This window comes from Erythranthe guttata, chromosome 13, assembly GCF_056151865.1.
Source record: "Erythranthe guttata isolate IM_541 chromosome 13, IM_541, whole genome shotgun sequence".
In the NCBI taxonomy this organism is placed as follows: domain Eukaryota; kingdom Viridiplantae; phylum Streptophyta; class Magnoliopsida; order Lamiales; family Phrymaceae; genus Erythranthe; species Erythranthe guttata.
In genome coordinates this window covers 1,333,159-1,358,708 of record NC_142545.1, presented here as the reverse complement: position 1 = coordinate 1,358,708, position 25,550 = coordinate 1,333,159, and the positions used below count along the sequence as shown (strand labels likewise).

Here is a 25,550-nt window from a genome sequence, read left to right as displayed (position 1 = left end):
ATAAAATAATAGGGTTTTGAGAAATATTGGAGGGCCATGGAAGACTATCATGGTAACGCACAAAAAAAAAAAAAGATTTCTAACAGTTGCAGTTTATTGGTCGAGACCGGATTCGACAATGAAATTCTGGCGGCTGACGACTGGGGGGGCCCGCAGTGCGAGGCCATGCCTGGAACTTCTTGTCTGTTTCTAGCCACCATTCTTTTCTTGACACAGTTGAAGGAGTAGTACCTACAGTCAAATAAGACATAGTCACAGAACATTTGTATTTAAGGTTCGGTAATTGGCAGTAATAACCTCCGAAGATCTTCTGGTCAGAAATGACATTGTCGCAGACATATGCAACGGCGATGGATCCCACTAAAATATGTATTTTCCCGCCATTTTTCGCTTCCAAAACTGCACTAATGGAAATCAAATTTTTACAAATTATCCATGATCAAGAATGATTTTTTTTTTTTTATATAAATTCAAATCTTGTTACAAATTGGATTCTTACGAAAACTAATGAAGACAAAGAAGACAGCTTGGACTCCATCCAATGTTTTCTCACTGTCTGGACAAAAACATTACCTATAAACAAAAGAAATCGTACGACATACAAGACGAGTAATGTTACAAAATGGAACCGATAGGATTTCATAAAGAGGACCGTTTAATAATATATGAACAAAAAACGGACTAATATCGTTTGATAAGGGCTTCAAATCTATACATAAACAAACATTTGTTATATGAAGTTATATCACATCACACACATAACAACTATTCTTGTATTACATTTTTCGGAAATTATTTCGGACCGGAAATAGGAATTTCCGGGAATCAAATATATAATTCCAATGCTGATCCAAAAAAATCGTAAAAAACTGAAAATCAGAATTTCGGAAACCAGAATGAAATTTTGTTATCCAAAATCGGAAATTTTCGGATCGGAATCACATGAAATTCAAAATTTCAACAAATTCAAATCGGAATTGAAAATGTTATCTTCTTAACATTTAAATCCCGAATAATCAGCACTGACGAAATAGATCCCAAAATCACCAATAAACAAACAAGAACGGACGCATTTTGCACCCGTATAAGTGATACAGATGCAAATCCGCATCAAATCCCTAAATTCGGATCAACGATTTTCGTTAGGTCTATAAACTCAAGAAAATCAACCATTGAAACAGCACGATAGTCGTGAAACAAAGCAAATACAAATCCCAAAGTCGCAGTTAAACAAAATGTTTGTGGAAACCCTAAGTGTCGAGCTCGAGCTCTCTGACGAGTCGAATCCGAGCTCATTTTTAGTTGTTCGTGAGCTCGCGAGTTATAATGGTTCCCAATGGCAATGTTAGAAAGCTTAATCAAAACGTCGGCGAAATCGCTGTCGACTTACGTGTACGGGATTGTTTGTTGTTTCAATCTATAATTAGTAGTGTCAATAGTAGGATGTTGCATGGCAATTGCACCCATAACCGAAACAATCTTTGTCATTCTTCATATTATTTCTTAAACAAAATCTCGTATTTTTTTGGCCAATTTTTAGTAAATTATCGATCAAATATGATTAAGTGTTGGCGGAATAATACGACAAGAGATAATCGGGTAAATTTTCAAACTTAGTTACAATTAACCATACAAATAACCAATGATCATAATAGACAAATGAACTGTAACCTTCATACTGATGAAAAAGGTTATGTTACAGTATTTAGACCAAGGCAACAAAGGCTTAAACAGCTAGCTCTAGTGTTCTTGCTTAGGTTGTTTCTTTAACATGGAATTATTCATCAGACTTTCGGTTAGAGCAGAAGTCGATGTAAGAGATGCTTTCAATATGCTCAAAGCCTGCACCCAAAAATGAATCTCAACAAGTGAACATACATAATTAATTAATGAAATAAACACGGTATATAAGTTCAATCAATCAATCTATACCTCTTCTACTCCAATTTGCACCTCGACTTCTTTGATATCAGATAAAGGGATTTTCATCTCGTTCAGAATCAAAAGGCTAGAGGTCATACACAAAGGAGTCACAGTTAAATCATCAGCCACCGTATACATCGTTAGTCCTTGTTTAACATAATTTCCCTCGCCTTTGGGATGCTTCATATCATGAATTTGTCCACCACCTCGACCGGAATACGAGAACCATTATTTTTTGTTGTCGGAGTCTTGATGGTAATATACAACAGTTTGTTCACTCAATGGAAGAATTTGGTGTGTGGAAATAAAACCGCGCGGTAGCTTTGGGTTCATTATCCTGTTTCTCATATCTCTAGTGGCCATATACTTATCATCAATATCCGCTATGTTGTTGTATAAATTGTCTATACTCTTAAGACGAATGTTACCGCCTAAAAGGCACTCAACTCCTCCTATGGGAATGGTGAGAAAACTGAAAAGGAAATCCACAAAATCATCCCCAGCTTGCGCTAACAAAAACTTATTGTTCGATTTTTGCACCATCAATCTCAAAATCATCTGCTTAGGGTTAGAAGTTTCTTCGTTTTTCTTCTCGTTTATGATAATTCCTAGTTCCGAGTTTTGTGTGCCTCCAAAGTCAACTACACGTCCGTTTTTTAGTATGATGTCGGATAGTGGAGTCCGTGAGAGTAAGGATCCCTTGAGCAAATCCATAATCTAAGGCACAAATGATTATTAATGCAGTAGAACCTCAATAAATTAATATGCGATAAATTAATAACCTCGCTTAAATAATAATTTCTTACAGTCCCGGTTCTTACAGTCCCGATTCAGTGAAAAACATACTAAATATTAGCTGGATAATTTAATATTTCGTTAAATTAATAGAATTTTGTCAGTCTCGACTGTATTAATTTATAGAGGTTTAACTGGAGATAGCATTAAAAAAAACATTGATTGTTATTAATACAAAACGAAGAAACTAATTACCTCGTTAAATCCAAAAGTCACAGTCCTTAGCTCAGCACCACCAGTGTCTGTAATACCAAGATTTGCGAGAGTTTGCATAATGGATACAGTCACACTCGGCACCATTCTCAGATCGTCAGTAATCAAGAAAGTCGTTTTCTTAGTGGCGAAAACTTCTGCAGTGCCATCACCACCAACTTCAGACTCCTCTAACAAACCAACTTCCCTGTTCAGATTTTTTCCACAACGGCATGTACCCGTAAATTTGTTCATTCTAATCTTAGACGGTCTATATTCGCAATTCCATTATTCGCAAGAAAAGTACGTGATGGTCCTAGGATGTCTGATCATATCAATTTTGAGTTCACGACGTTCGGCATCGAAGGAGCTTACTGGATCGAGTAGCATCTCCTTAGCTGCCTCTGTTTCGAAATGATCAATGTCCAGATTTGATAAGCCGTCGTACAAAGTGGTTAAGCTTCCGATATTGACACGTGTCTCTTCATCTCCTCCATAGTGATTCTTCAGAACTCTTATAACTGTTCCCAATGGCATTGTTAGAAAGCTAATTAAAACATCCGCAAATTCGCTGTCGATTTCTGCAAATAGTACTTTGGTTTTCTTTTTATTTATCATGTCTTTCAATGTGAACTCAACAACTTTGTTTGTGCCAGACATTCTGCTAATTACTTTGGCCGTACAAATACAAGAAATTATCAGAGATAACAAGAATTTCTGCCTATTTCTTATAAATAAATAATGCAAGAATTGAAAACCAAGAGTCTGTTGTGTAATTGTGTTGTGTTCATCGAATTCAAGATAGAGACCCTTCCATTTGACCAGAAATTCAAACGGTTATCATTCATCACTGTCAATTTGAACATCTCATTAGTTAGTGCTCGTTTCCTTTTCCTTTTTTTTTTTTTCTTAACAATAATTAGTTAAATTACAACAACTCCTGAGATATGATCAAATTACGAAAAACCCCATTCTGTTTAAGTAATTATAACCACCCATCAACTATAAATCTTCTTATACGTTTACTCTTGCGGTGTCAAATGTAGTAGAATCTTCTAGATTATATGGAATATTCTCAATTTTGTACCCGTTTTATCCCATCCCGAGCTCCACATTTTTAAGTTAGATAATCATAAGACGTGTTTTTTGACTTGTATATGTCAAAACGTATTTTTGACAGTAATATTACCGTCAACCACAATAATATTACAATAATAGACAGTAATATTATTACGTTGCTCCTTGAATAACTCAAACAAACAAAAAAATTCAAACAAAATAATAACATTGATGTGGTTGACAACAATATTACTATAACAATAATAATATTACCGTCAACCATAGTAATATTATTCTGTTTACTGTAATATTACAATAATAGACAGTAATATTATTACGTTACTCCGTGAATAACTCAAACAAAACAAAAAACCCAAAAAAGATAATAATATTGATGTTGTTGACAGTAATATTATTGTGTTTACAGTTATTTTACTGTCAACGACAATAATATAATTACGTTAACTTGTCATTAAATTAAACAAAATAAAAAATATAACAAAAAATAAAAAATAATAATATTACGTTAATTTGTTGTTCACGGCAGAACAATTACATAAATGTATTGTCAATAGCAGTACAATTACGTTAATTAATTGTCATTGACAGTATAATTACGTTAATTTACTGTCAGTGACAACACAATTACGGTCAACGTTTAGCGGCGGACGTAAAAAAAAAAAAAAAAAAAAAACTTAAAAAAAACACTAAAAAAAATCAACGCCGGAAACCGGCGAAAAAATTCGGAAGAAAAAAAAAGTCAACGCTAGAAACCGGCGAAAAAATCTGGAAGAAAAAAAAAATCGAAAAGTCAACGCCGGAATCCGGCGGCAAAAAATATTTTTTTGAAATTTTTTTTTTGAAAAAAAAAGTCAAAATTGGATTTTTGTGGTCAAAATTGGATTTTTGTGGACAAAATTGATTAAATTGGGGTTACAATTTAGAATTGGGTATAAATGATTGAGGGTAATATTGGCATATACATGAATGTTTCATTTATTTATAATAAATATTAAATGGATGAACTTATTGGTGAAAGAGATATAACCCTAAACCTAGAATAATAAAGATACTTGGTTGGGGACTTATGAACAAAACCCCTTCTTTATTTAGAATTTTTTTTATTATAATTATTTGGGGGCAAATTACGCCCACCCCTGAGTTATAGTCAAATTACGAAACCCCCTCCTGTTTGGGTAATTATAGCCACCCCTCAACTATGTATTATCTTACGAAAGTACCCCCTCCAAAGATAAATTTAGGGATGTTAAATCGAACCGAAGTTTCAGTACGCCAACATTTCATACCTTTACTGAACTGAATATACGATTTGGTTCGGTAAATAACCGAATTACATAAATTTTAGTAAAAATATTTAAAAGAAGGGTGATTGTAATTACACAAACAAGAGGGATTTTTTTGTAATTTGGCCATACCTCAGTTGGCAGTAATTTGCCCTAATTATTTTAAGAAAAAGAGAGGAAAAGGAAACGAGCACTAGATTAGTAAGATTTTCAAATTGACAGTGATGAATGATAACCGTTTGAATATCTCTATATGTAGTCAGACCCCTGGAGTCCTTGAATTCGGTGGGACACAACACAACAGACTCTTGGCTTTCAATTCTGCCATTATTTATTTATAAGAAATGGCAGAAATTCTTGTTATCTTTATTTTAAATAATACTCTTTAATTCTGATAAAATAAGTTTCTTGTATTTTGTACAGCCAAGTAATTAGCAGAATGTATGGTACAAACGAAGATGTTGGATTCACATTGAAAGCAATGATAAATAAAGAGAAAACCAAAGTACTATTTGCAGAAATCGACAGCGAATTTGCGGATGTTTTAATTAGCTTTCTGACAATGCCATTGGGTACAATTGTGAGAGTTCTGAAGAATCACTATGGAGGAGATGTTCAAGAGACACTTGTCAATATCGGAAGCTTAACCACTTTGTACGACGGCTTATCAAATCTGGACATTGATCATTTCGGGACAGTGGGTTGTAAGACGATTCTACTCAACCCAAGAAGCTCATTTGAAGCTGAATGTTGTAAACTGAAAATTGATATTATCAGACATCCTACTGCCGTCACGTACCTTTCTTGCGAAGACTGGAACTGCAAATATCGACGGCGTAATATAAGAATGGACAACTTTACTGGTACATGCCGTTGTGGAAAAGTTCTGAACAGGGAAGTTGGTTTATTAGAGGAGTCTGAAGTTGGTGGTGATGGCACTACAGAAGTTTTCGCCACTAAGAAAACGACTTTCTTGATCTCTGACGATCTGAGAATGGTGCCAAGTGTGGCTGTATCCATTATGCAAACTCTCACAAATCTTGGCATCACAGACACCGATGGCGCTGAGCTAAGGATTGTTACTTTTGGATTTAACGAGGTAATTAGTTTCTTCGTTCTGCATTACTCCCTCCTTCCCATTTCATTTGTCTTTTTAGAGATTATTTTTTTTCATTTCAAAGTAATTGTCACTTTAGAATTCCAATGAAGTATTTAAAATGTGGAGTTAAAATGAGATTTTTATTTATATTAGGGTCTATAGTAATTAAAATGTGGAGTTAAACATAAATTAAAATATTTTTTTAATAATTATTATATTGGGCAAATTACCAAAACCCCCCTGAGGTAAGCCTAAATAACGAAAATCCCCCCCATGTTCTCGTAATTACGAAAACCCCCCTGAGGTATGCAGACGTCTTACAAATCGCTCTAACGGTGTTAGACTCGATAGAATCTTTTTGATTCTCCCGAATATTCCTCCGATAATACCAATTTTGCCCTTGTACACGAAATTAACCTTAGGGGGTAATTGTAAGCATTTTAATGTTACGCCTCCACCAATCATCACCATCCACGTCATCATCTTCTTCTTCCTCTGGAAAAAATCTCATGGAGCAAAAGCAGAGCTCCGCCCTACTCCACCACCGCCACCGCCTCTATCAAGAACAGACCAATTCTTGGCACAACCAAGACACCCGCCACGTGGACCTCCTCTCCGCCGTCGATCTATCTCACCACTTCCCTTACCACTCAATCCCGAAACCCGAATGGCAATGCAACAGTAGTAGCTTGATCAATAGAGAAAAAAGAAAAGCACAGGTTTCATAATAATAATAATAATAATACTACTTATGTTATTTATGGGATCTGATTTTTTTTTTTTTTTTAATTTTAATTATTTCTTTCGTTCGTGTTTTAAATCTCAGTTCGATATCGAAGAAAACAACGAAAACATAGTCGAAGCAGAGGAAGAGAAATCGGAGATCACCGCGAAAACCGAAATGGAAACTTCCGGAAACACTTGTTCGAAGGAAAGCTCCAAATTTTCCGAGGTTCAAAAACCTGATTATATTCATGTTCGGGCGAGACGGGGCCAAGCCACTGATAGCCACAGCTTCGCCGGAAACCTACCGGCCGACGTCTCTCAGGTGGAGTCTCTCAAAGTGCTGAATTTCGCCGGAAGCTACTTCAGCGGTCCAATCCCGCCGGAGTACGGCTCGTTCAAATCGCTCGAGTTCATCCACCTCGCCGGAAATTTCCTCGGCGGCGCAATACCGCCGGAGCTGGGGAATCTGAGATTTCCGACGCAAATATCTCCGGCCAAATCCCTAAACAACTCAGCAACCTCACGAAACTCGAATCGCTCTTCCTCTTCAAGAAGCAACTCACCGGAAAACTCCCGCCGGAGCTCAGCAAAATCTCCACCCTCAAAATAATTTCTTTTTCAGCTTTTTTCTTTTATTTTCACATATTTAACAGAAGGATATAATAGACATTTCACGTTTTCGGTTAAAAAAATTCGGTCAACCGTTAGTCAAGGGGGGTTTTCGTAATTACGAGAACATGGGGGGGATTTTCGTTATTTAGGCTTACCTAGGGGGGTTTTGGTAATTTGCCCTTATTATATTTTATAAATTTTAGTTTTTGAAATATTATTGAAACTATTTTATTATATATGCATCAATATAATAGCTAGAAGGACAATTTGGGAAGAAAAAATGCCACATCATTCAAAGTCAAAGTTTTATCATTAAATTCATTAATGAGGGGGGTAAGTGTTACATTTGTAACTTTAAGGGGGTAAGTGTTACCACCCCTATAGTTTAAGGGTGCAAACTGTATTTAGCCCAAGTATTTATTGTGTTTTCTCAACTATGCCCTTATAATTAATATTAAGAGAATTAATGGTTAAATATTTAATAAAAGTGGGTTTTTAGTCATTTTATTATGATTTTTCTACAATACATGCACATTTATTAGTTTTCTTAATATGTATGAATTAGCCCAAAAAGACAATTAAAATGAAATGGAGGGAGTAATAACAATCGATTTTTTTTTTTTTTTTTTTTAATGCAATCTATTTCGAATATACGTCTAATAATTCTTGTGTGCTTTAGATTATGGATTTACTCAAGGGATCCTTACTCTCACGGACTCCACTATCCGACATCATACTAAAAAACGGACGGGTTGACTTTGTAGGCACGCAAAACTCTGTACCAGGAGTTATGTTAAACGAGAGGAAAAACGAAGAAACTTCTAACTCTAAGAAGATTATTTTGAGATTGATGGTGCAAAAATCGAACAATAAGTTATTGTTAGCGCAAGCTGGGGATGATTTCGTGGATTTCCTATTTAGTTTTCTCACCATTCCCATAGGAGGAGCTGAGTGCCTTTTAGGTGGTAAAACTCGTCTTAAGAGTATAGACAATTTATACAACAGCATAGCAGATATTGATGATAAGTATATGGCTACCAAAGATATGAGAAACAGGATAACGGACCCAAAGCTACCGAGCAGTTATATCTTGGCAAACCAAATTCTTCCTCTGACTGAACAAACTGCTCTATATTACCATCACGACTTCGACAACAAAAAAGAATGGTTGTCTTATTCCGGTCGAGGTGGTGGACAAATTCGTGATATGCTTTATCTCAAAGGCGGGGGGAATTATGTTAAACAAGGACTAACGATGTATACGGTGAGTGATGATTTAACTGTGACTCCTTTGTGTATGACCTCTAGCCTTTCGATTCTGAACGAGATGAAAATCCCTTTATCTGATGTCAAAGAAGTCGAGGTGCAAATTGGAGTAGAAGAGGTATACTATAGATTGATTGATTGAACTTATATGCCGTGTTTAATTAATTATATGTTCACTTGTTCGGAATCATTTTTTGGTGCAGGCTTTGAGCATATTGAAAGCATCTCTTACATCGACTTCTGCTCTGACCGATGGTCTGATGATTAATACCGGGTTGAAGAAACAACCTAAGCAAGAACACTAGAGCTAGCTGTTTAAGCCTTTGTTGCCTTGTACAAGTTTGAAGCATTATGGTTTTTTTGTCTTTTTTTTTTTTTTTTTTTTTTTTTTTTTTTTTTTTTTTTTTTTCTGTTAGTGGCATTGATTAGCCCTTATTCCTTACTGCAATTTCATCAGATGTATGCAAACTGATTATCGGTTATGGGTATTTTATGAATGAAAGTGTCAACTGATTAGTTGCATAATGAGAATATTGGATATTTATAGGGGTAAATTACAAATACACTCCCGATGTATGCAAAAATGACTTTAAGGTCCCTGTAATTTTGGTCCTTGGAACTTCTAAATCATCAAGTTGTACCTAAAATACAATAAACCACTCATTAAGCATCATTAAATCAATAAAAGTATACAAAAATCCTCGTAAGAAAGTATACATTGAGTGTAAAATATACACTCAACAAAACCCTAGATCCGATCCGCCGCCACCACCACCACCACCACCACCACCACCGCAACTACTCCCCCCCCCCTCAGACCCACCTCCCGAATCATCCCTATTGGTTGCAAACAAAAATGAGCCTGCCTATACCCAGCGTCACAAAGCCTCCAGATGCAACCTCTACACCGAACGCCGCCATAGCCGTCGTCGCCACCATAGCCGTCGCCCTCCGCCACTATAACCACCGTCATAGCCTCCATACTATTCCACTATAATTGAAAAGAAAAAAAAAAGGAAGGGGGGGCGTGTGTGTGCGTGTGTGTGAGAGAGGGAGAGAGAGAGAGAGAACCAAAAAGTGAAAGGAAATGTGTTGAGTGGCGTGAGAGAGGGGGGAAGAGAGAGAAAGAAATAAGACAAAAAAAAGACGTGACTTTTATTAGGTATTGTAAGGGTATTTTTGGGTTAAATAAAAATCAAAGAATGTGTATCAATTTTTATTTTGAAATAGGGGTGTAGTTAAAATTTTCCATTTTAGTTTGTCACTTATATCTATTTAAGTTTGGTTTGAGGGGTGTGAGACATATTACCCCAATTTTTAAAATGATGTCCTATTTATGTTTTAGGTTTGATCAATTTCATCATAAAAGTCTTAAAATATTGTATCAAGGGATTCATACAAGTTAATGAAATAAACTGAATGATTTTAAATTATAGATCTGCACATAATAATGCATACACTTACGTATTTGCGTGTTTAGTGGGTGGCATCCACCAAGTTGTATATCTCGAAGGGGGACAGTCTCATTTTTGTATAATGAGGGGGAGGTGGAGGCGAAGTGCAATTTGCCCTTTTCTTTATTTCGATTTTTTTTATTATAATTATTTGGGTAAATTACAACCGAACCTTGAGGTATGGTCAATTTACGGAAAAATCCCTCATGTTTGGATAATTACATCTACCCCTTAATTATGAATCTTCTTACATCTCCACCCTTACGGTGCCAAATTCAACATAGATTCCGTGGAATTAACTCTAGTTTGTACTCGTTTTGTGCAAAAATACAGTTTACGTTGCACCAGAATCTGACATATACAAGCCAAAAAAACACATCTTACGATCATCTAACTTCAAAATGTGGAGCTCGAATGAGATAAAACGGGTCCAAAATTAAGAATATTCCATATAATCTAGAAGATTCTACTAAATTTGACACCGCAAGTGTGAACGTGTAAGAAAATTTATAGTTGAGAGGTGGTTGTAATTACCCAAATAGAAGGGGGATTTTCGTAATTTGACCATACCTCAGGGTGGTTGTAATTTACCCTAATTATTTTAAAAAGAGAGGAAAAGGAAACGAGCACTAGACTAATGAGATGTTCAAATTGACAGTGATGAATATCTGGGAAAATGGAAGGGTCTCTATCTTGAATTCGGTGGGACACAACACAATTACACAACAGACTCTTGGTTTTCAATTCTGGCATTATTTATTTATACTCTTTCTGATAATTTCTTGTATTTGTACACCCAAGTAATAATTAGCAGAATGTCTGATACAGAGGAGGTTGAATTCACATTAAAAGTAATGATAAATAAACAGAAAACAAAAGTACTCTTTGCAGAAATCGATAGCGAATTTGCAGATGTTTTAATTAGCTTTCTGACAATGCCATTGGGAACAATTGTGAGAGTTCTGAAGAATCACTACGGAGAGGATCAAGAGACACGTGTCAATATCGGAAGCTTAACAACTTTGTACGACGGCTTCGCAAATCTGGGCATTGATCATTTCGAGAGAAAGTCTGCTAAGGAGATGCTACTCTATCCAGAAAGCTCATTCGAGGCCGAACGTTTACGACTGAAAATTGATATGATCAGACGTCCTAGGACCATTATCAGGTACCTTTCTTGCGAAGACTGGAATTGTGAATATCGACGATCTAAGATAAGTATGGTCAATTATTTTACTGGTGCATGCCGTTGTGGAAAAAGCCTGAATAGGGAAGTTCGTTTATTAGAGGAGTCTGAAGCTGCTGGAGATGGCACTGCAGAAGTTTTCGCTACTAAGAAAACGACTTTCTTGATCTCTGACGATCTGAGAATGGTGCCGAGTGTGGCTGTATCCATTATGCAAACTCTCACAAATCTTGGTATTACAGACACTGGTGGCGCTGAGCTAAGGACTGTGACTTTTGGATTTAATGAGGTTAGTTAATGCTATTTAAAGTTAAACTTCTATAAATTAATACAGGCGGGATTGACAAAATTCTATTAATTTAGCGAAATATTGAATTATCGAGCTAATAATTTAGTATGACTGTAAGAAATTATTATTTAAGCGAGGTTATTAATTTATCGAAGATCTACTGTATTAATAATACTTTGTGCCTTAGATTATGCATTTGGTCAAGGGATCCTTACTCTCACCGACTCCACTATCGGACATCATACTCAAAAGCGGACGGGTAGTTGACTTTGGAGGCACACGGAAATCTGAACAAGGAGTTATGTTAAACGAGAGGAAAAAAGAAGAAACTTCCAACTCCAACTCTAAGAAGATGATTTTGAGATTGATGGTGCAAAAATCGAACAATAAGTTATTGTTTGCGCAAGCTGGGGATGATTTCGTGGATTTCCTATTTAGTTTGCTCATCATTCCCATAGGAGGAGTTGAGTGCCTTTTAGGCGGTAAAACTCATCTTAAGAGTATAGACAATTTATACAACAGCATAGCAGATATTGATGATAAGTATATGGCTACCAAAGATATGAGAAACAGGATAACGGACCCAAAGCTACCGAGCGGTTATATCTCGGCAAACCAGATTCTTCCATTGAGTGAACAAACTGTTGTATATCACCATCAAGACTTCGACAACAAAAAAGAATGGTTGTCCTATTCCAGTCGAGGTGGTGCACAAATTCGTGCTTTGCAATATAAAAAAGGCGGGGGAAATTATGTTAAACAAGGACTAACGATGTATATGGTGGCTGATGATTTAAGTGTGACTCCTCTGAGTATGACCTCTAGCCTTTCGATTCTGAACGAGATGAAAATCCCTTTATTTGATGTCAAAGAAGTCGAGGTGCAAGTTGGACTGCAAGAGGTATGTATAGTTTGATCAATTGAACTTCGATATGTTTATTTCATCTATATGTACTATTCACTTGTTCAAATTCATATTTTGGGTGCAGGCTTTGAGCATATTGAAAGCATCTCTTACATCGACTTCTGCTCTGACCGATGGTCTGATGATTAATACCGGGTTGAAGAAACAACCTAAGCAAGAACACTAGAGCTAGCTGTTTAAGCCTTTGTTGCCTTGTACAAGTTTGAAGCATTATGTTTTTTTTTTTGTTTTTTGTTTTTTGTTTTTTTTTTTTCTGTTAGTGGCATTGATTAGGCCTTATTCCTTACTGCAATTTCATCAGATGTATGCAAACTGATTATCGGTTATGGGTATTTTATGAATGAAAGTGTCAACTAATTAGTTGCATAATGAGAATATTGGATATTTATAGGGGTAATTACACATACACCCCTGAGGTATGCTACAATGACTTTTAGGTCCATGTGATTTCGGTAATTACAATCACCCCTGAAACATTGTTAGAAACCCTAACATAATAATGCATTGGATAAGTTATTCCATTAGGGTTGTAACGGACTATTAATTTCAAGCAGTGGTGGAGACAACATAGAGTTAGGGGGTGATATAGCTCTCCCAACATTTCTTAAATCATTATTATCTTATTAAGATTTATAAATTTTCGTCTATGGAACAAATAGAGTGCATATCGGACCCCAAGACATGAAATCTTGGCTCCGGTAATTGTTTCAGGGGTGTGACTGTAATTACGTATAACACGGGGATCTTAAAATTATATTAGCATACTTCAGAGGTGTAAGTGTAATTTACCCTATTTATAGAGAGATGATACCTCCCTCTGCCTAAAAGCCTCATAACTCGGTTATGACCTGCTAACTCACATTCACGGACCTAGTTTTACTGGGCCCTTGTGGCTATGAGCCCATCAATACAATCAAATTAAATATAATTTTATGTTTATTTTTTAGTTTATTTATATTAATCGATAAAGTTATAATCTATGTAGTACGGAAACTTCAACTTCTTAACGTTTTCGCGTTTCGGAAATGTTTCTTATCGGAAACTTTACTGCCGGACACCTTATGGGCTATTTTGCAATTTTCTAAAAAGTTATAAACATGTTTATAATAGCAAATTTTCGAATATTTTTGTTGTTTCTCAAATTATTTACATGATTTAATGATCAATTGCAAATAAATAGTTGACAGTTAAATTTTTCTTAAATATGTTTGTATAAAAATATATAAACAAAATTTATATATAAATAAAAACTTATATTATGTTTATATTGAATATTTATAAATACACCCCCTATATTTTTCATATTTATATGTCTCCCCCAAGTTTCCGTATCCCCATTCTCAGAACATACCGTTTCCCCGTCTCCATGTATCGCCGTTTTCGTGTCCATACTACATAGATTATAATTTCTTACTATTATTAATTGCTACAAATTTAAACCATGGTAAGATATAAATACAATTGAAAATATACATAATTGTTTACAAGTTGAATCCTTAATTGCATAACTGTTAGTAAGTCAGTTATACGAAATGCTAATTGTGAATGTAGGAGTATCCAGGTCTTTGAAATGCTAAATTTGGTGAATTATACGAGTGATCCTACATTACTGATCTATAAAAATAACTACTCATTGAGCATGTATACACATGAATATTGTTATTACATGTAGATTTACTGATTGGGCATGAAGAAAAGATCACTTGCACGTGAATTTAATGAAGGCAAAAAGTTTCTTAATCATCGCTCTCTCTTGAAAGCCACGCCATGCCCAGTCATCACCTAAAAATCATTACATTCGGCCGACATTTTTAGATTCAATTTCAATCTATCAATTTTTTTAGGGCAAAGTACAGTTTGCACCCCTGAACTATAGGGCTTGTCACAAACACCTCCCTAAACTACAAAACGTAACAAAATGGTCCCTCCGTTTTCAATCCGTTTGTGTGTGATGACGTGGCTAGTTGACTTTTTTCATTTGCAATTACTTTTATAGCAGCACCATAATTTTGACGTTTTTACCCTCAATTTCCTATATTTGTATCTATACACACATGTATTTATACACATAAGCTTAATAAAATATAAAAAAAAAATTAAATCATATTACCAACAAATTCATGAAATTACACAAAGATTCCTTCGTCTTCTTTTTTTTCTGTTCACAAACATAATATTAAATCCTATAAATCATGATAATACTCTAATGTAGTGTTGGAAATAAAAACATAATTAATTATGAAAAAGAAAAAAAAAACCCAAACCCTCTTATCCGACGGCTTATGTCTTCTCCAGTTCCAGCGCATCAATCGCTAATTATGCCTCCCAAATAGCAAAATCAATTCTCCAACGACTCTCCAATTTTACCATTCGGGAACCCTTGAAATCTGTTGGCAGGAGTCGGCGGGGGTTTCCAATTTCAATTTAATGGGGGGGCGGAGCGAACGACGTCGTTGAAGGTGCTGAAATAAGAAGATTTTTGGGGAATCGATGGCTGAGTGAAAGAGGTTTTGACCCCTGCTACAACCTCACAACAAGGGCGCCGTTGTTGTTCTCCCGGGCCTAGGTTGGAGGTGGACGTCTGCGATTTCACCATGGAGGAGATATTTGGGGCCACCTTAGCCGACCTTCAAGGAGTGGAGCTGAAGTCAATTGACGGGTGAAGAAAGATAGTGACAGTGGGAGGAAATGTTGCCGAGAAGAGGCAATCCGGAAAAAAAAAACAAGAACAAGAGAGAGAAAGTGGTTGGCAAGTAAATTAATCTATTATTTAAAGTTTGAGGATAAATAAGTAAATGAACAACAAAACTAACGGTGTTAGTTTTATAAACGTGGACCATAAATTACAAGGGCCATTTTGGTACGTTTTGTAGTTTAGGGAGGTGTTTGTGACAAGCCCTATAGTTCAGGGGTGCAAACTGTACTTTTCCCATTTTTTTATATGAATAAATATACAATTTTCTTAGGCGATATATGTAATACCCCTCGAATGGAAAATATTTTGAACTAAATCCAATTGATTATTAGAGACTTTTGCCTATACTCAATTTTCATTTTTAATTAGTGAGACACCCCTAACCAGACATGATAAGACTAAAGTGCCCTTATGTGATTAGGTTTTTAATGTGATATAATTTATTTCACTCTTTCACTCCTCTCTCTCTCTCTCTCTCTCTCTCTCTCTCTCTCTCTCTCTCTCTCTCTCTCTCTCTCTCTCTCTCTCTCTCTCTCTCTCTCTCTCTCTCTCTTCTCTCTCTCTCTCTCTCTCTCTCTCTCTCTCTCTCTCTCTCTCTCTCTCTCTCGTTCTCAATCTCTCATCTTCTTCTTCTTCTTCTTCCTTTTTTTTTTTTTTTCTTTTTCCGTCTTTCTCCAGATCTGTATACCGCGGCGGCGCCCTCCTTCCTCTTTTTCCCACCACCGCCGTAGTCCCACTCTCCATAGCCATCATTGTTCGTGCACTCGTCACCGCCGGAGTAAAAAATACCTTTCAACCTCCGGTCGACCGAAACCTAATGCAGGAGGCCTTCATCTGTACAAGTGGTGGTGGCGGTGCCTCCCCCACCTCGTCGCCGCCCTTCGTCGGATGCGTTACATGGAGATTTGCCTTTTTCGTTTTCTCTCGATTTCTCAGTTTCTTTTTTTTTTTTTTTTTTTTTTTTTTTATTTCCACCAGCCACCGCCATCGTAGCCACGTCCCCACTCTCTCGATCATTCACCGTCGTTGTCGTCGCCTCCCCCTCCCTCCCTTTCGTTATTTTCTTTTTTTTTTCTTTTTTTTTCTCTCCAGATCTGAAACAGCAACATCGACGTGACTACTCTGGTTCGAATATGACTATTGTTGATTCACTCGATTAGTGATTTATTTTTTTCTCGTGTTCGTTGTTTCTCTCAATTTCTCTCTCTCACCATCATCGTCTCCAAATAGATTTGTACACAACCAATACCATCGCCGCTCGTTGCCACCGCCTCCTCATTCGTTTCCACGTAATACTCTTTCTCTCTTTTTCGTTATCTTTCTCATTTTTTTATTTTTTTTTCCATATTTGTCCACCACCACCACCGTCGCCGCCTCTCTCACTCTCTTTCCTTCACCACCGCCACCATCGTCGTTGTCGTCGAATCCCCATGACTCTCTTTCGTTATTTTTCTATCTTTATTTATGTATTTTTTCGATTTCTTTTTCATAACAGGACTATAGTCATGTTCGAATATGACTATATTCATATTTATGTATTTTTCGAATATGCTTGTAGTCATATTCGAATATGTACTATTGTTGAATATGACTGTAGTCATATTCGAATAACTAGATTCAAAATTGTTATTTTTGTGTGAATTTTGATTGGATTGTTTTTGTAAACAATAGGGAATCTTCGTTGTTTTATATAATTTGGTAAACATGATTATTTATATAATCGGAATTTTTAAGTTGAAATGTAAAAAAAATGCAATATAAAGAAAGAATATGTCTACATAGTCACATATAGTCATATTCAACTATAGTCATATTCGGAGTTGTAAATCTGTCAAGAAAAAAATTCAATTTTTTGTTTAAAAAGATTTTAAAAAAAAATTAAAAAAAAATATTAAAAAATAAAAATAAATGAAAAATGGCTAAAAATTCCGAAAATTATAAAAAATAAAAAAATAAAAAAATTATTTGTTTTGATTTGGTAGCAATTTTTTAGGAATTTGGAATGATATTTTTAGGAATTTGGAAGGAGATTTTTAGGAATTAGATTATTGTTATGGAAAGAGAGAAAAAAGGAATAACTGAGACTAATTATCCTAATTGACATAAGGGTAGAATTGAGAATATAAATTTTAGGGATTATCACAAAGAAAGATTTAAAGGGTGGACATATCACCATTTATTATCTGTACGAGGGGTTTATTGGTAATTACCCCATTTTCTTAATATATTTAAAACCTACGGGGTAGGTTAGATCTTGGATTTTAATTGTCAACCATCATCGAATCAAATCCAAGTTTTCTACATTATAATTAAAACACATTTCTCTAAACTTTTGATTATATTAGTATTAAATATTTATAAGTTATTGAAAGAGTCTAGTAGTTAAATCATAATACATGTACTTATCAAAAAAAAAAATCATAATACAGGGTTTTTGGCACTTTGCACCCTTCAATTACACCATTTTGGCACTTTGCATCCTTAAATTGCAAAATTGGCATATTGCACCCTTAAAACATAAATTGTTTGGCACTTTGCACCCCAAATCAATTTTGGCTTAAAAAATTTACCTGCAACTTGTTGGGAAATCTGGAAGATGGGCAAATTCATAATTTTCTTAATATATATCCTCTTTCCCTAATTGTTAATCACCCTTCCACCATTTTTATCTTTAATCCCTTTAATCAAAAAATCCTAAAATCTTTTTAGCCATTTCTTTCAGTGGTAAACCAGTATAAACACTAAATAATAAGAGTAAATCACTTTTTTTTTTTTTGCTTTTGAGTTTGAAAAATAATGTAGCTGGAAATTTTAGGCCGATCCATAATTTTTTTTTTTTTTTTATAGTCAAATGACAAAATAAGACTACTGGGGAATTTTATTTGGTGGCAGAGAGGTGGTGCCGATTAGTTTCATGATGGGAGGAATTTTGTGCTCCCATTGAATAGTCTGTATGAAAAATGTTTAAAAAAATAGCGTTACCATGAAATAAAACTTGATCTTCTGAAAGTGTGTTATCAGACTCTTGTCTATATACTCCGATCGTTCTTGACTTTTAGCTCATAATTTACATATTAGGGCAAATAGAAATGGCTAAGAAGAATTTATGATTTTTTGATTAAAATGGCGAAAGATAAAAATTGTGGAACGATGATTAATAATTGGGAGAAGATGATAGATAATTAGAGAATTATATTTGTCCATCTTCCAAGTTTTCAACAAGTTGCAGGTAATTTTTTTAAGCTAAAAGTAGTTTGGGGTGCAAAGTGCCAACCAATTAATGTTTAAATGGTGCAATCTGCCAATTTTACAATTTAAAGGTGCAGAGTGCCAAGATGGTGTAATACAAGGGTGCAAAGTGCCAAAAACCCCATAATACATGTAGAATCTATAAACTTAATCCAAAGTGGTAGTACTTATAAATTTCATTCTAGTTTTCACCGAACAAGAGCATAATTATATTATTTAGGTATATTTTAATTGAATACCATTTTGGTTTGTTTTTTGGACTTTTAATTATAAATTAAAATTGACTATAAATTTGAATTTATTGGATATTTTAGGTCAACTCCAACCTGAATTTTTTGGATAGTTAAAAGTTAAAATTTTAGAAATAAAAAATTCCAAAAGCTATAAACGAGTTCGAATTAAAATTGGCAAAATTCAAAAATTATTTCGATTTTCATGTTAGTCCTTTAAATTATTGGAGTGTATGATTGGATTTAGATCCGCTTGAGACCCCACGATTGTGATCCCTAATAGATTATTTGATTTCAAAATAAATGTTCATATTATATTGTTAAAAAATGATCATTTTGGTTATTTAATTAAACTTGCCGTTTCTTAAACTATATAGGTGCACTGAGTAAATCGTAAATCTATTGTACTCTCGTATAATAGCTTATAAAATATACAAAAGACGAAAATTAAACTAGGTTAATCATGTGTGACAAGCTCGATTTAGCGATCATTGACAAGAGAATTAGAACCGCTAATTTGTCACTTAATGCAAACCACTAATTTATCTGTTGCGGGACAATATATATTACTCATGAGTAATAATAATTCCCCACGCGTAACATAAACTATGATTTAAATATGTTTCAATGATACACTAAATTTGATTCATTTAACTGCTTTGGTAAAGTATAATTTCTGCAGATCTTTAATTAAAAAAATCAAAATAGAATAAAACTATATTCAAATCGACTACATTTAATATTAATTTTAATATTAAAATGCTGTTAATAGACAGTTGAATTAATAGATGTGTTTTTATACAGATTCAACCAACCAAAATAGGTCAAACGGCAGCAGATTGACTAACTGCCAAAATAAAAACATTAGCTAGTGGCCCTTTACTTATTTAGAGCTTGTTTGATTGCTCTTAATGAGCTCTTAATGGACACTAATTTCTGAATCGGTAAGAGATTACTCATTAAGTATGTTTGGTGTGGATATCTGAATGAAACCCATTGCCTCTTACCGGTTCAGTTAGAAATTTCTTGCTTATTCGCTCAGCGGATCTCTGAATTGATATTTGGGTTTGGTGACCAAATTTCTCTGCTTTGTTCGTCCTCTTCGTCAATTGAAACTCATTTAACCAATTAATTTCTTGACCACCACAGCCACCTCCCCTATTGAAATCAACCTTCATATCTATTAATTAACCTTGATCACCAAATAGGGCTTATGCAATTGGAACAAAAATCTCATGTTTAAGTAATTGATTTTCGTTTATTATCGACACAGACGAATCAATTTGGGGATTCCGTTGGAGATGGTCGGGAATTGAAAATCTGACTGAGGGGCTGCAAGATTTGAGAATATGACGATGTTTTTAGCAGCACGTCAAGGACATAGATTCACAGAACTTGAGGCGGCGATGTTGGTTGTTTACATTGGTTTGTACATATTTTTGCAGTAGTAGCGTAGCAATTTGTATTCTTGTTCAGAGATATGTACGAATCGAGTCAATGAGATGATGGGATGAGATAAATATTAATTTTCATTAAATTATTCAATAATGGAGGAAAAAATTTCTCTCTTTTTTTTCAAATCCATATTTTTTGGATTTTGATATGATTTTTCTATTACATAAAAAAATAGTTTGATATTACTAATAGTTCACGTAGTAAATAAATCTATGTATAGGGTTAATTTAGTAATAGTGTATCATTCAGATATATAATTATCAAACAAACTTAACTATTCTGCATTTAGATTCAGACTGTGCTCTTAGCTGTTCAGATATATTTTCAGCATTCAGCATTCAATACTTAATCTAATCAAACATAGCCTTAATTTCCAACCAAATCCGACCTATTGTTGTTTAGTGTTTCTACAAAATTAATATTCATTGGTCAATTAAATTGGTGAAATTAGTTACAACTTCTATGAGCCCTTTTGTGGCTTGTTTTCATTCATGATCCTTTGACAATTTATTTTATATTACATTCGATAAATTTTATCGAATTAAATTTTATTATACATGTATATAAATAAATCTATATATATTTTACACACATTTATACTTACGTGTTTTTTTTTAAAGATATTTACGTGTGTTTGACTGTATATAAAAAACTAAGCAGCATACTTCACCTGATGAAGCATCTACAACACATTCGTTCGTCTTGTTATTCAATGTCAAATATACTCCCTCCGTCCCAATTTAAATGACGTTTTGGGTTGTTTCACACATATTAAGAAAATCAATAAATGTGTATAGATTATAGTAAAAACATAGGAAAATACTAATATATCCGTGACATTAATTGTTTTACAACTAACTAGTTAGGAGTTATAAAGGGTAAAATTGAAAATAGTGCAATTAATGATGCATTGAAAATCTAAAATGACAAATAATTTGGGACAAGAAAAACTCTCTAAAAAGACATATAATATGGAACGGAGGGAGTACTCTTCTATATTTGTCTTCTTATAAATACACTATATCATGTTGCCAATTTTAGTTGGGCTATAATTTCTTGGTAATGTTGAATATTTTCTAGAGGTTTTATTATGATGTTAGACTTCATTTTGAAGTATGGCATATAACTAAATTGACATTGGACATATCTTATTAAAATAAATAAATAAAAATTGTCACTTTCTTACTTTCAATCCTTCCTACTCTTAGTTGGATGAATAGTGATTATGGTTTCAGGGTGTGACACATGTCATTTTTATGGTTATGACAAGTAGCTCATCACTTAATATACTATTAATTGGATCTTTGAATCATTACACACTTTATTTTATTATTATTTTTCTTTTATTTTTCATTTTTCTCAACAAAAAAAAATCTAATTGGAAAAATGTTTTAATTCTTGTTTTCCAAGTTAGGGGACCACTAAGAACAGACAGTTTATTGTTGAGATGGTTTATATCTTAAGATTCAATAAATACGATTATGTGTTTCATCTAGAAGGTGATCATTAAAGAGCAAATTAGACTTCATAAATCAATGATCACATGAAATCTTGGTCCAAATTTATTTTCTAATGATAAAAGTAAAATATGGAGGGTTTTTATTGGTGCAATGGTTTATAACTTGAGATTTAAAAAAAAACATATTAAAAATTTAACAACCGAACACAATACTTTTAAATAAAAACAAATATATCATATGTATTCCTCTTGTCAATGGTTACTGAGTCGAGCTTGTCACACATGGTTAGTCTAGTATAATTTACATCTCTCGTATAGTTTGCAAACTATTATACAAGAGTGTAGATTTATCCAGTCAACCTAACTACTTATTGAATTTTGTCCAGTATAGCATACAATAAATTCAACCAAGTATCTAAAATTAGTAGGCTGCAAATTTAAATATGCCAAATTAAAAAAGAAGATGAGTTGTTAATTCCTCAATCTAGACAAAACATTATAAACATTTTTATTTAAACACGTGATGAAAAGAAAATGTGCATCAAATTAGTTCCCTTATAGTTTTGACTTGCTGCAGGTTTTTCTCTTTCTTCTTATGGTACTTTTAGTTGACTTTCTAATTGGAAACAAAGATATTAACCCACAAAAGTCATCCTAAAATTCAACGTGTCAACCAAATAAAGGCATATTTATAAATATAGAAAATGAAAAAGAAAAGAAATAAAAACATTTTGTTGGTTGGGTCAACCCACTTTAACAAGAGTTAGCCAACTCACAAATTTAATCTTCAAAGTCATTGCCCCACTCCATTACAATACAACGCATCAAACTTTATCATATTTTTGGATTATCCATTCTCCCAATCTATCCACCTAACCTAATTATATTTGTTGGTAAAAATAAAATTATTGCCAAGAAAACTTATAATTACTTAAAATGCACTGAATAAATTCCGCTTCTGCAATAACTTGCAAACTACATATGCTCAATCTTTTTTCGATACAATACATTTCACTTATTTTTCGGTAATTAAAACCATAACAAATCAATTTTTATTGGGAGTTTGGTTGAATTTTATATAACAATTTAAATTTGAATGGGAGGATTCACGGATATAGTTGTAAAATGGGGAGCTATATGCTACACTGAGCATCGAGTGGCTGTCAACCGGAAATAGGGTTAATTAAATAACGTAACCACTCAATAATATAGTACTATGGTCAACGGACACCCGATGTTAATCTCATGAAATTCTATGCTACACCCGGTTATATATTAACACTGAGTTATTGTTAACCCTAAATCCACGTATAATCGCACACCATATTCATGTGTATGTTTATTTAGTGGGTGATTATTTAACTTCATCTGTGATTAACAAATACCTGGTGTACTCAATGTAGCATATAACTTGTCTTAATCCGGTGTAGCATAGAAATTCCCGTTTGTAAATGACTACATACAAAAGTTATTTAGAATTCATTATAATAATGGGTAAATTACAACCACCCCTGAGTATGGTCAAATTACGAAAACCCCATTTTTGTTTGGGTAATTACAACCACCCATCAACTATAAATCATCTTACACGTCCACCCTTGCGGTGTTAAATTTAGTGGAATCTTCGAGATTATATGGAATATTATCACTTTGATACCCGCTTTATCACATTCGAACTCCACATTTCGAAGCAAGATGATCATAATATGTGTTTTTTGTCTTGTATATATCTAATTGTGGTGCATCAAAAACTGTATTTTTACACAAAATGAGTACAAACTAGAGTACATTCCACGAAATATAGATGATTATGTTGAATTTTACACCATAATGGTGGAAGTGTAAGAAAAAATCATAGTTTATGAGAGTAAATGTAATTATCCAAACAAGAGGGATTTTTTTCGTAAATTGACCATACCTCATGGGTGGTTGTAATTTACTCTTATAATAATTTAGAAAATAGCTTAAAATCGAAGTTCAATTATCAAGGATTTTAATTTTTAATATATCACGTTTAGAGACGTTTGGTAACTATAAACCCATGCCGATAAAACTTCATCGAAAGCGTGATACATCTTTCCTTGTGTATAAAAAAGCTTTATTGAATACAAGTAGAGTACTACTATCAATGTAAATCATAATTCTCGACTCTTCATCCTCGTTCCTAAAGCTGCCACGTGGCGAAGACCCGTTTGGCCAAGTAATAACCCGGCCTCCGCCTACTTCCATTTGTGCCCAACTAACTAATAGCCATACATATAACGCCACGTAAAGCAACCTTCTTCCAACTCACCAATTCCCAACTAATTCGGACTACATCCAAACCTTTTTTAATTATGCCACCTTCTATATTCTCATCATTGTTTTCACACACACATATTTCCATATATATATAAATAGATACATTGTACAACCAAACATGTACTAAACAAAAAAGAAAAAAAAATATTCCATTCTTGAACTCAGAGCAAAAATAAAAAAAAAAGAAAAAAAAAAATGGAGTACTGGACCAGAGGCCATACCATAGGGCACGGAGCCACCGCCGCCGTGTCGGTGGCTACTTCACAAATCTCCGGCGAAATATTCGCCGTGAAATCCGCTGAGCTGTCGCAATCGGAGCCACTGCAGAAAGAGCACAAAATCCTATCCACTCTTAATAATCCTCATATAATTTGTTACAAAGGCTGCAACATTAGCGTAGAGAACAACAAGCCAATCTTCAATCTGATGATGGAGTTCGCGCCAAAAGGCACAATCGCCGATCGAATTCTCCGCCGCCAGCTGGACGAGCCGTCTATCGGTTACTACACGTGTGGAATCCTTAAGGGGTTAGAGTACTTGCATTCCAAGGGGATAGTGCACTGCGATATTAAAGGGAGCAACGTACTGTTGAACGAATTAAACGAAGTCAAAATTACCGACTTCGGCTGCGCTAAGTTTGCCGACGAGGCGGCGATCGGCGGCACTCCGATGTATATGTCGCCGGAAGCTGCGAGAGGGGAGGAGCAGGGTTTTCCGGCGGATATTTGGGCGCTAGGCTGCACAGTTATCGAGATGTCCACCGGAAAATCACCGTGGCCTAACGCCGCCACCACGCTTCGCCGGATTGCATTCTCCGGCGAGTCGCCGGACTTTCCGGCATTCCTCTCCGATGAGGCGAAGGATTTTTTGAGCAAGTGTTTAAGAGTTGATCCGAAACAGAGATGGACTGCGAAAGAGCTTTTACGGCATCCATTTCTAGACGAATTTCGATTCGAACATTTAGAGAAGATCGAAGACGACACGTGTTCGCCGACGAGCATTCTTGATCACGGGATTTGGAGTTTGATTGAGGAAGAAGTACTTTCCGAAACTCCATGTGAGGTGAATTACGAAGATTTATCGGATTCTCCGATGCAGAGGATTAAAGAATTAGCGACGAATTCTTCCGGGAGGGCGAATTGGGAATGGAGAGAGAGTTGGATAACAGTTAGAGACAGTGAAAATGTAAATATATATTAGTATTAACAGTAGAGATTAATTATAATCTTTTACTTGGTAAGAATCTCAATTTGAGGAGATGTATGTACAGAGGAATTTGTATTAGACCAATCTCAATTTTTATAATTTTTTTGGATCTCAATAGTTTTTCT

The 25,550-nt window shown here is 34.6% G+C and overlaps 5 protein-coding genes and 1 pseudogene across 5 annotated transcripts; 4 read left to right on the top strand and 2 right to left on the bottom strand.

Annotated features, from left to right (window-relative positions):
* Window positions 1-90: 90 nt before the first annotated feature.
* On the bottom strand, window positions 91-384 carry LOC148765589 (uncharacterized; annotated as a pseudogene).
* A 1,765-nt stretch (window positions 385-2,149) lies between these two features.
* LOC148765588 (uncharacterized) lies at window positions 2,150-3,570 on the bottom strand. Its single transcript, XM_088811814.1, has 3 exons — window positions 3,286-3,570; window positions 2,914-3,171; window positions 2,150-2,640 (listed from the first exon to the last, which is right to left on the bottom strand). The coding sequence occupies exons 1-3, from the start codon at window positions 3,568-3,570 to the stop codon at window positions 2,152-2,154; spliced, it is 1,032 nt and encodes a 343-aa protein (XP_088667940.1). The 3' UTR covers window positions 2,150-2,151.
* A 2,142-nt stretch (window positions 3,571-5,712) lies between these two features.
* LOC105961713 (uncharacterized) lies at window positions 5,713-9,382 on the top strand. The gene is made up of 3 exons (XM_012985968.2): window positions 5,713-6,372; window positions 8,390-9,094; window positions 9,180-9,382. Exons 1-3 carry the CDS (start codon window positions 5,713-5,715, stop codon window positions 9,279-9,281), a joined length of 1,467 nt encoding a protein of 488 aa, XP_012841422.2. The 3' UTR covers window positions 9,282-9,382.
* On the top strand, window positions 6,794-7,805 carry LOC105976228 (uncharacterized). The gene is made up of 2 exons (XM_013001510.2): window positions 6,794-7,091; window positions 7,199-7,805. The coding sequence occupies exons 1-2, from the start codon at window positions 6,816-6,818 to the stop codon at window positions 7,706-7,708; spliced, it is 786 nt and encodes a 261-aa protein (XP_012856964.2). The 5' UTR covers window positions 6,794-6,815; the 3' UTR covers window positions 7,709-7,805.
* A 1,863-nt stretch (window positions 9,383-11,245) lies between the features above and the next one.
* Window positions 11,246-12,996, top strand: LOC148765587 (uncharacterized). The gene is made up of 4 exons (XM_088811813.1): window positions 11,246-11,598; window positions 11,692-11,905; window positions 12,093-12,806; window positions 12,895-12,996. The coding sequence occupies exons 1-4, from the start codon at window positions 11,246-11,248 to the stop codon at window positions 12,994-12,996; spliced, it is 1,383 nt and encodes a 460-aa protein (XP_088667939.1).
* Window positions 12,997-24,245: 11,249 nt separating this feature from the next.
* On the top strand, window positions 24,246-25,540 carry LOC105961733 (mitogen-activated protein kinase kinase kinase 18). The gene has a single exon (XM_012985987.2). The coding sequence runs from the start codon at window positions 24,415-24,417 to the stop codon at window positions 25,417-25,419; it is 1,005 nt and encodes a 334-aa protein (XP_012841441.2). The 5' UTR covers window positions 24,246-24,414; the 3' UTR covers window positions 25,420-25,540.
* Window positions 25,541-25,550: the final 10 nt, after the last annotated feature.

Bases quoted from the DNA above. Each gene is read 5' to 3' on its own strand.
- LOC105961733 (XM_012985987.2), top strand. From the start codon at position 24,415: ATGGAGTACTGGACCAGAGGCCATACCATAGGGCACGGAGCCACCGCC.
- LOC105976228 (XM_013001510.2), top strand. From the start codon at position 6,816: ATGTTACGCCTCCACCAATCATCACCATCCACGTCATCATCTTCTTCT. The intron at 7,092-7,198 runs GTTTCATAATAA...TTTAAATCTCAG, and splicing joins GAGAAAAAAGAAAAGCACAG to TTCGATATCGAAGAAAACAA.
- LOC105961713 (XM_012985968.2), top strand. From the start codon at position 5,713: ATGTATGGTACAAACGAAGATGTTGGATTCACATTGAAAGCAATGATA. The intron at 6,373-8,389 runs GTAATTAGTTTC...TGTGTGCTTTAG, and splicing joins TTACTTTTGGATTTAACGAG to ATTATGGATTTACTCAAGGG. The intron at 9,095-9,179 runs GTATACTATAGA...TTTTTGGTGCAG, and splicing joins TGCAAATTGGAGTAGAAGAG to GCTTTGAGCATATTGAAAGC.
- LOC148765588 (XM_088811814.1), bottom strand. From the start codon at position 3,570: ATGTCTGGCACAAACAAAGTTGTTGAGTTCACATTGAAAGACATGATA. The intron at 3,172-3,285 runs GTAAGCTCCTTC...AGACCGTCTAAG, and splicing joins AGGAGATGCTACTCGATCCA to ATTAGAATGAACAAATTTAC. The intron at 2,641-2,913 runs GTAATTAGTTTC...TTTGTGCCTTAG, and splicing joins TGACTTTTGGATTTAACGAG to ATTATGGATTTGCTCAAGGG.
- LOC148765587 (XM_088811813.1), top strand. From the start codon at position 11,246: ATGTCTGATACAGAGGAGGTTGAATTCACATTAAAAGTAATGATAAAT. The intron at 11,906-12,092 runs GTTAGTTAATGC...TTTGTGCCTTAG, and splicing joins TGACTTTTGGATTTAATGAG to ATTATGCATTTGGTCAAGGG. The intron at 12,807-12,894 runs GTATGTATAGTT...TTTTGGGTGCAG, and splicing joins TGCAAGTTGGACTGCAAGAG to GCTTTGAGCATATTGAAAGC.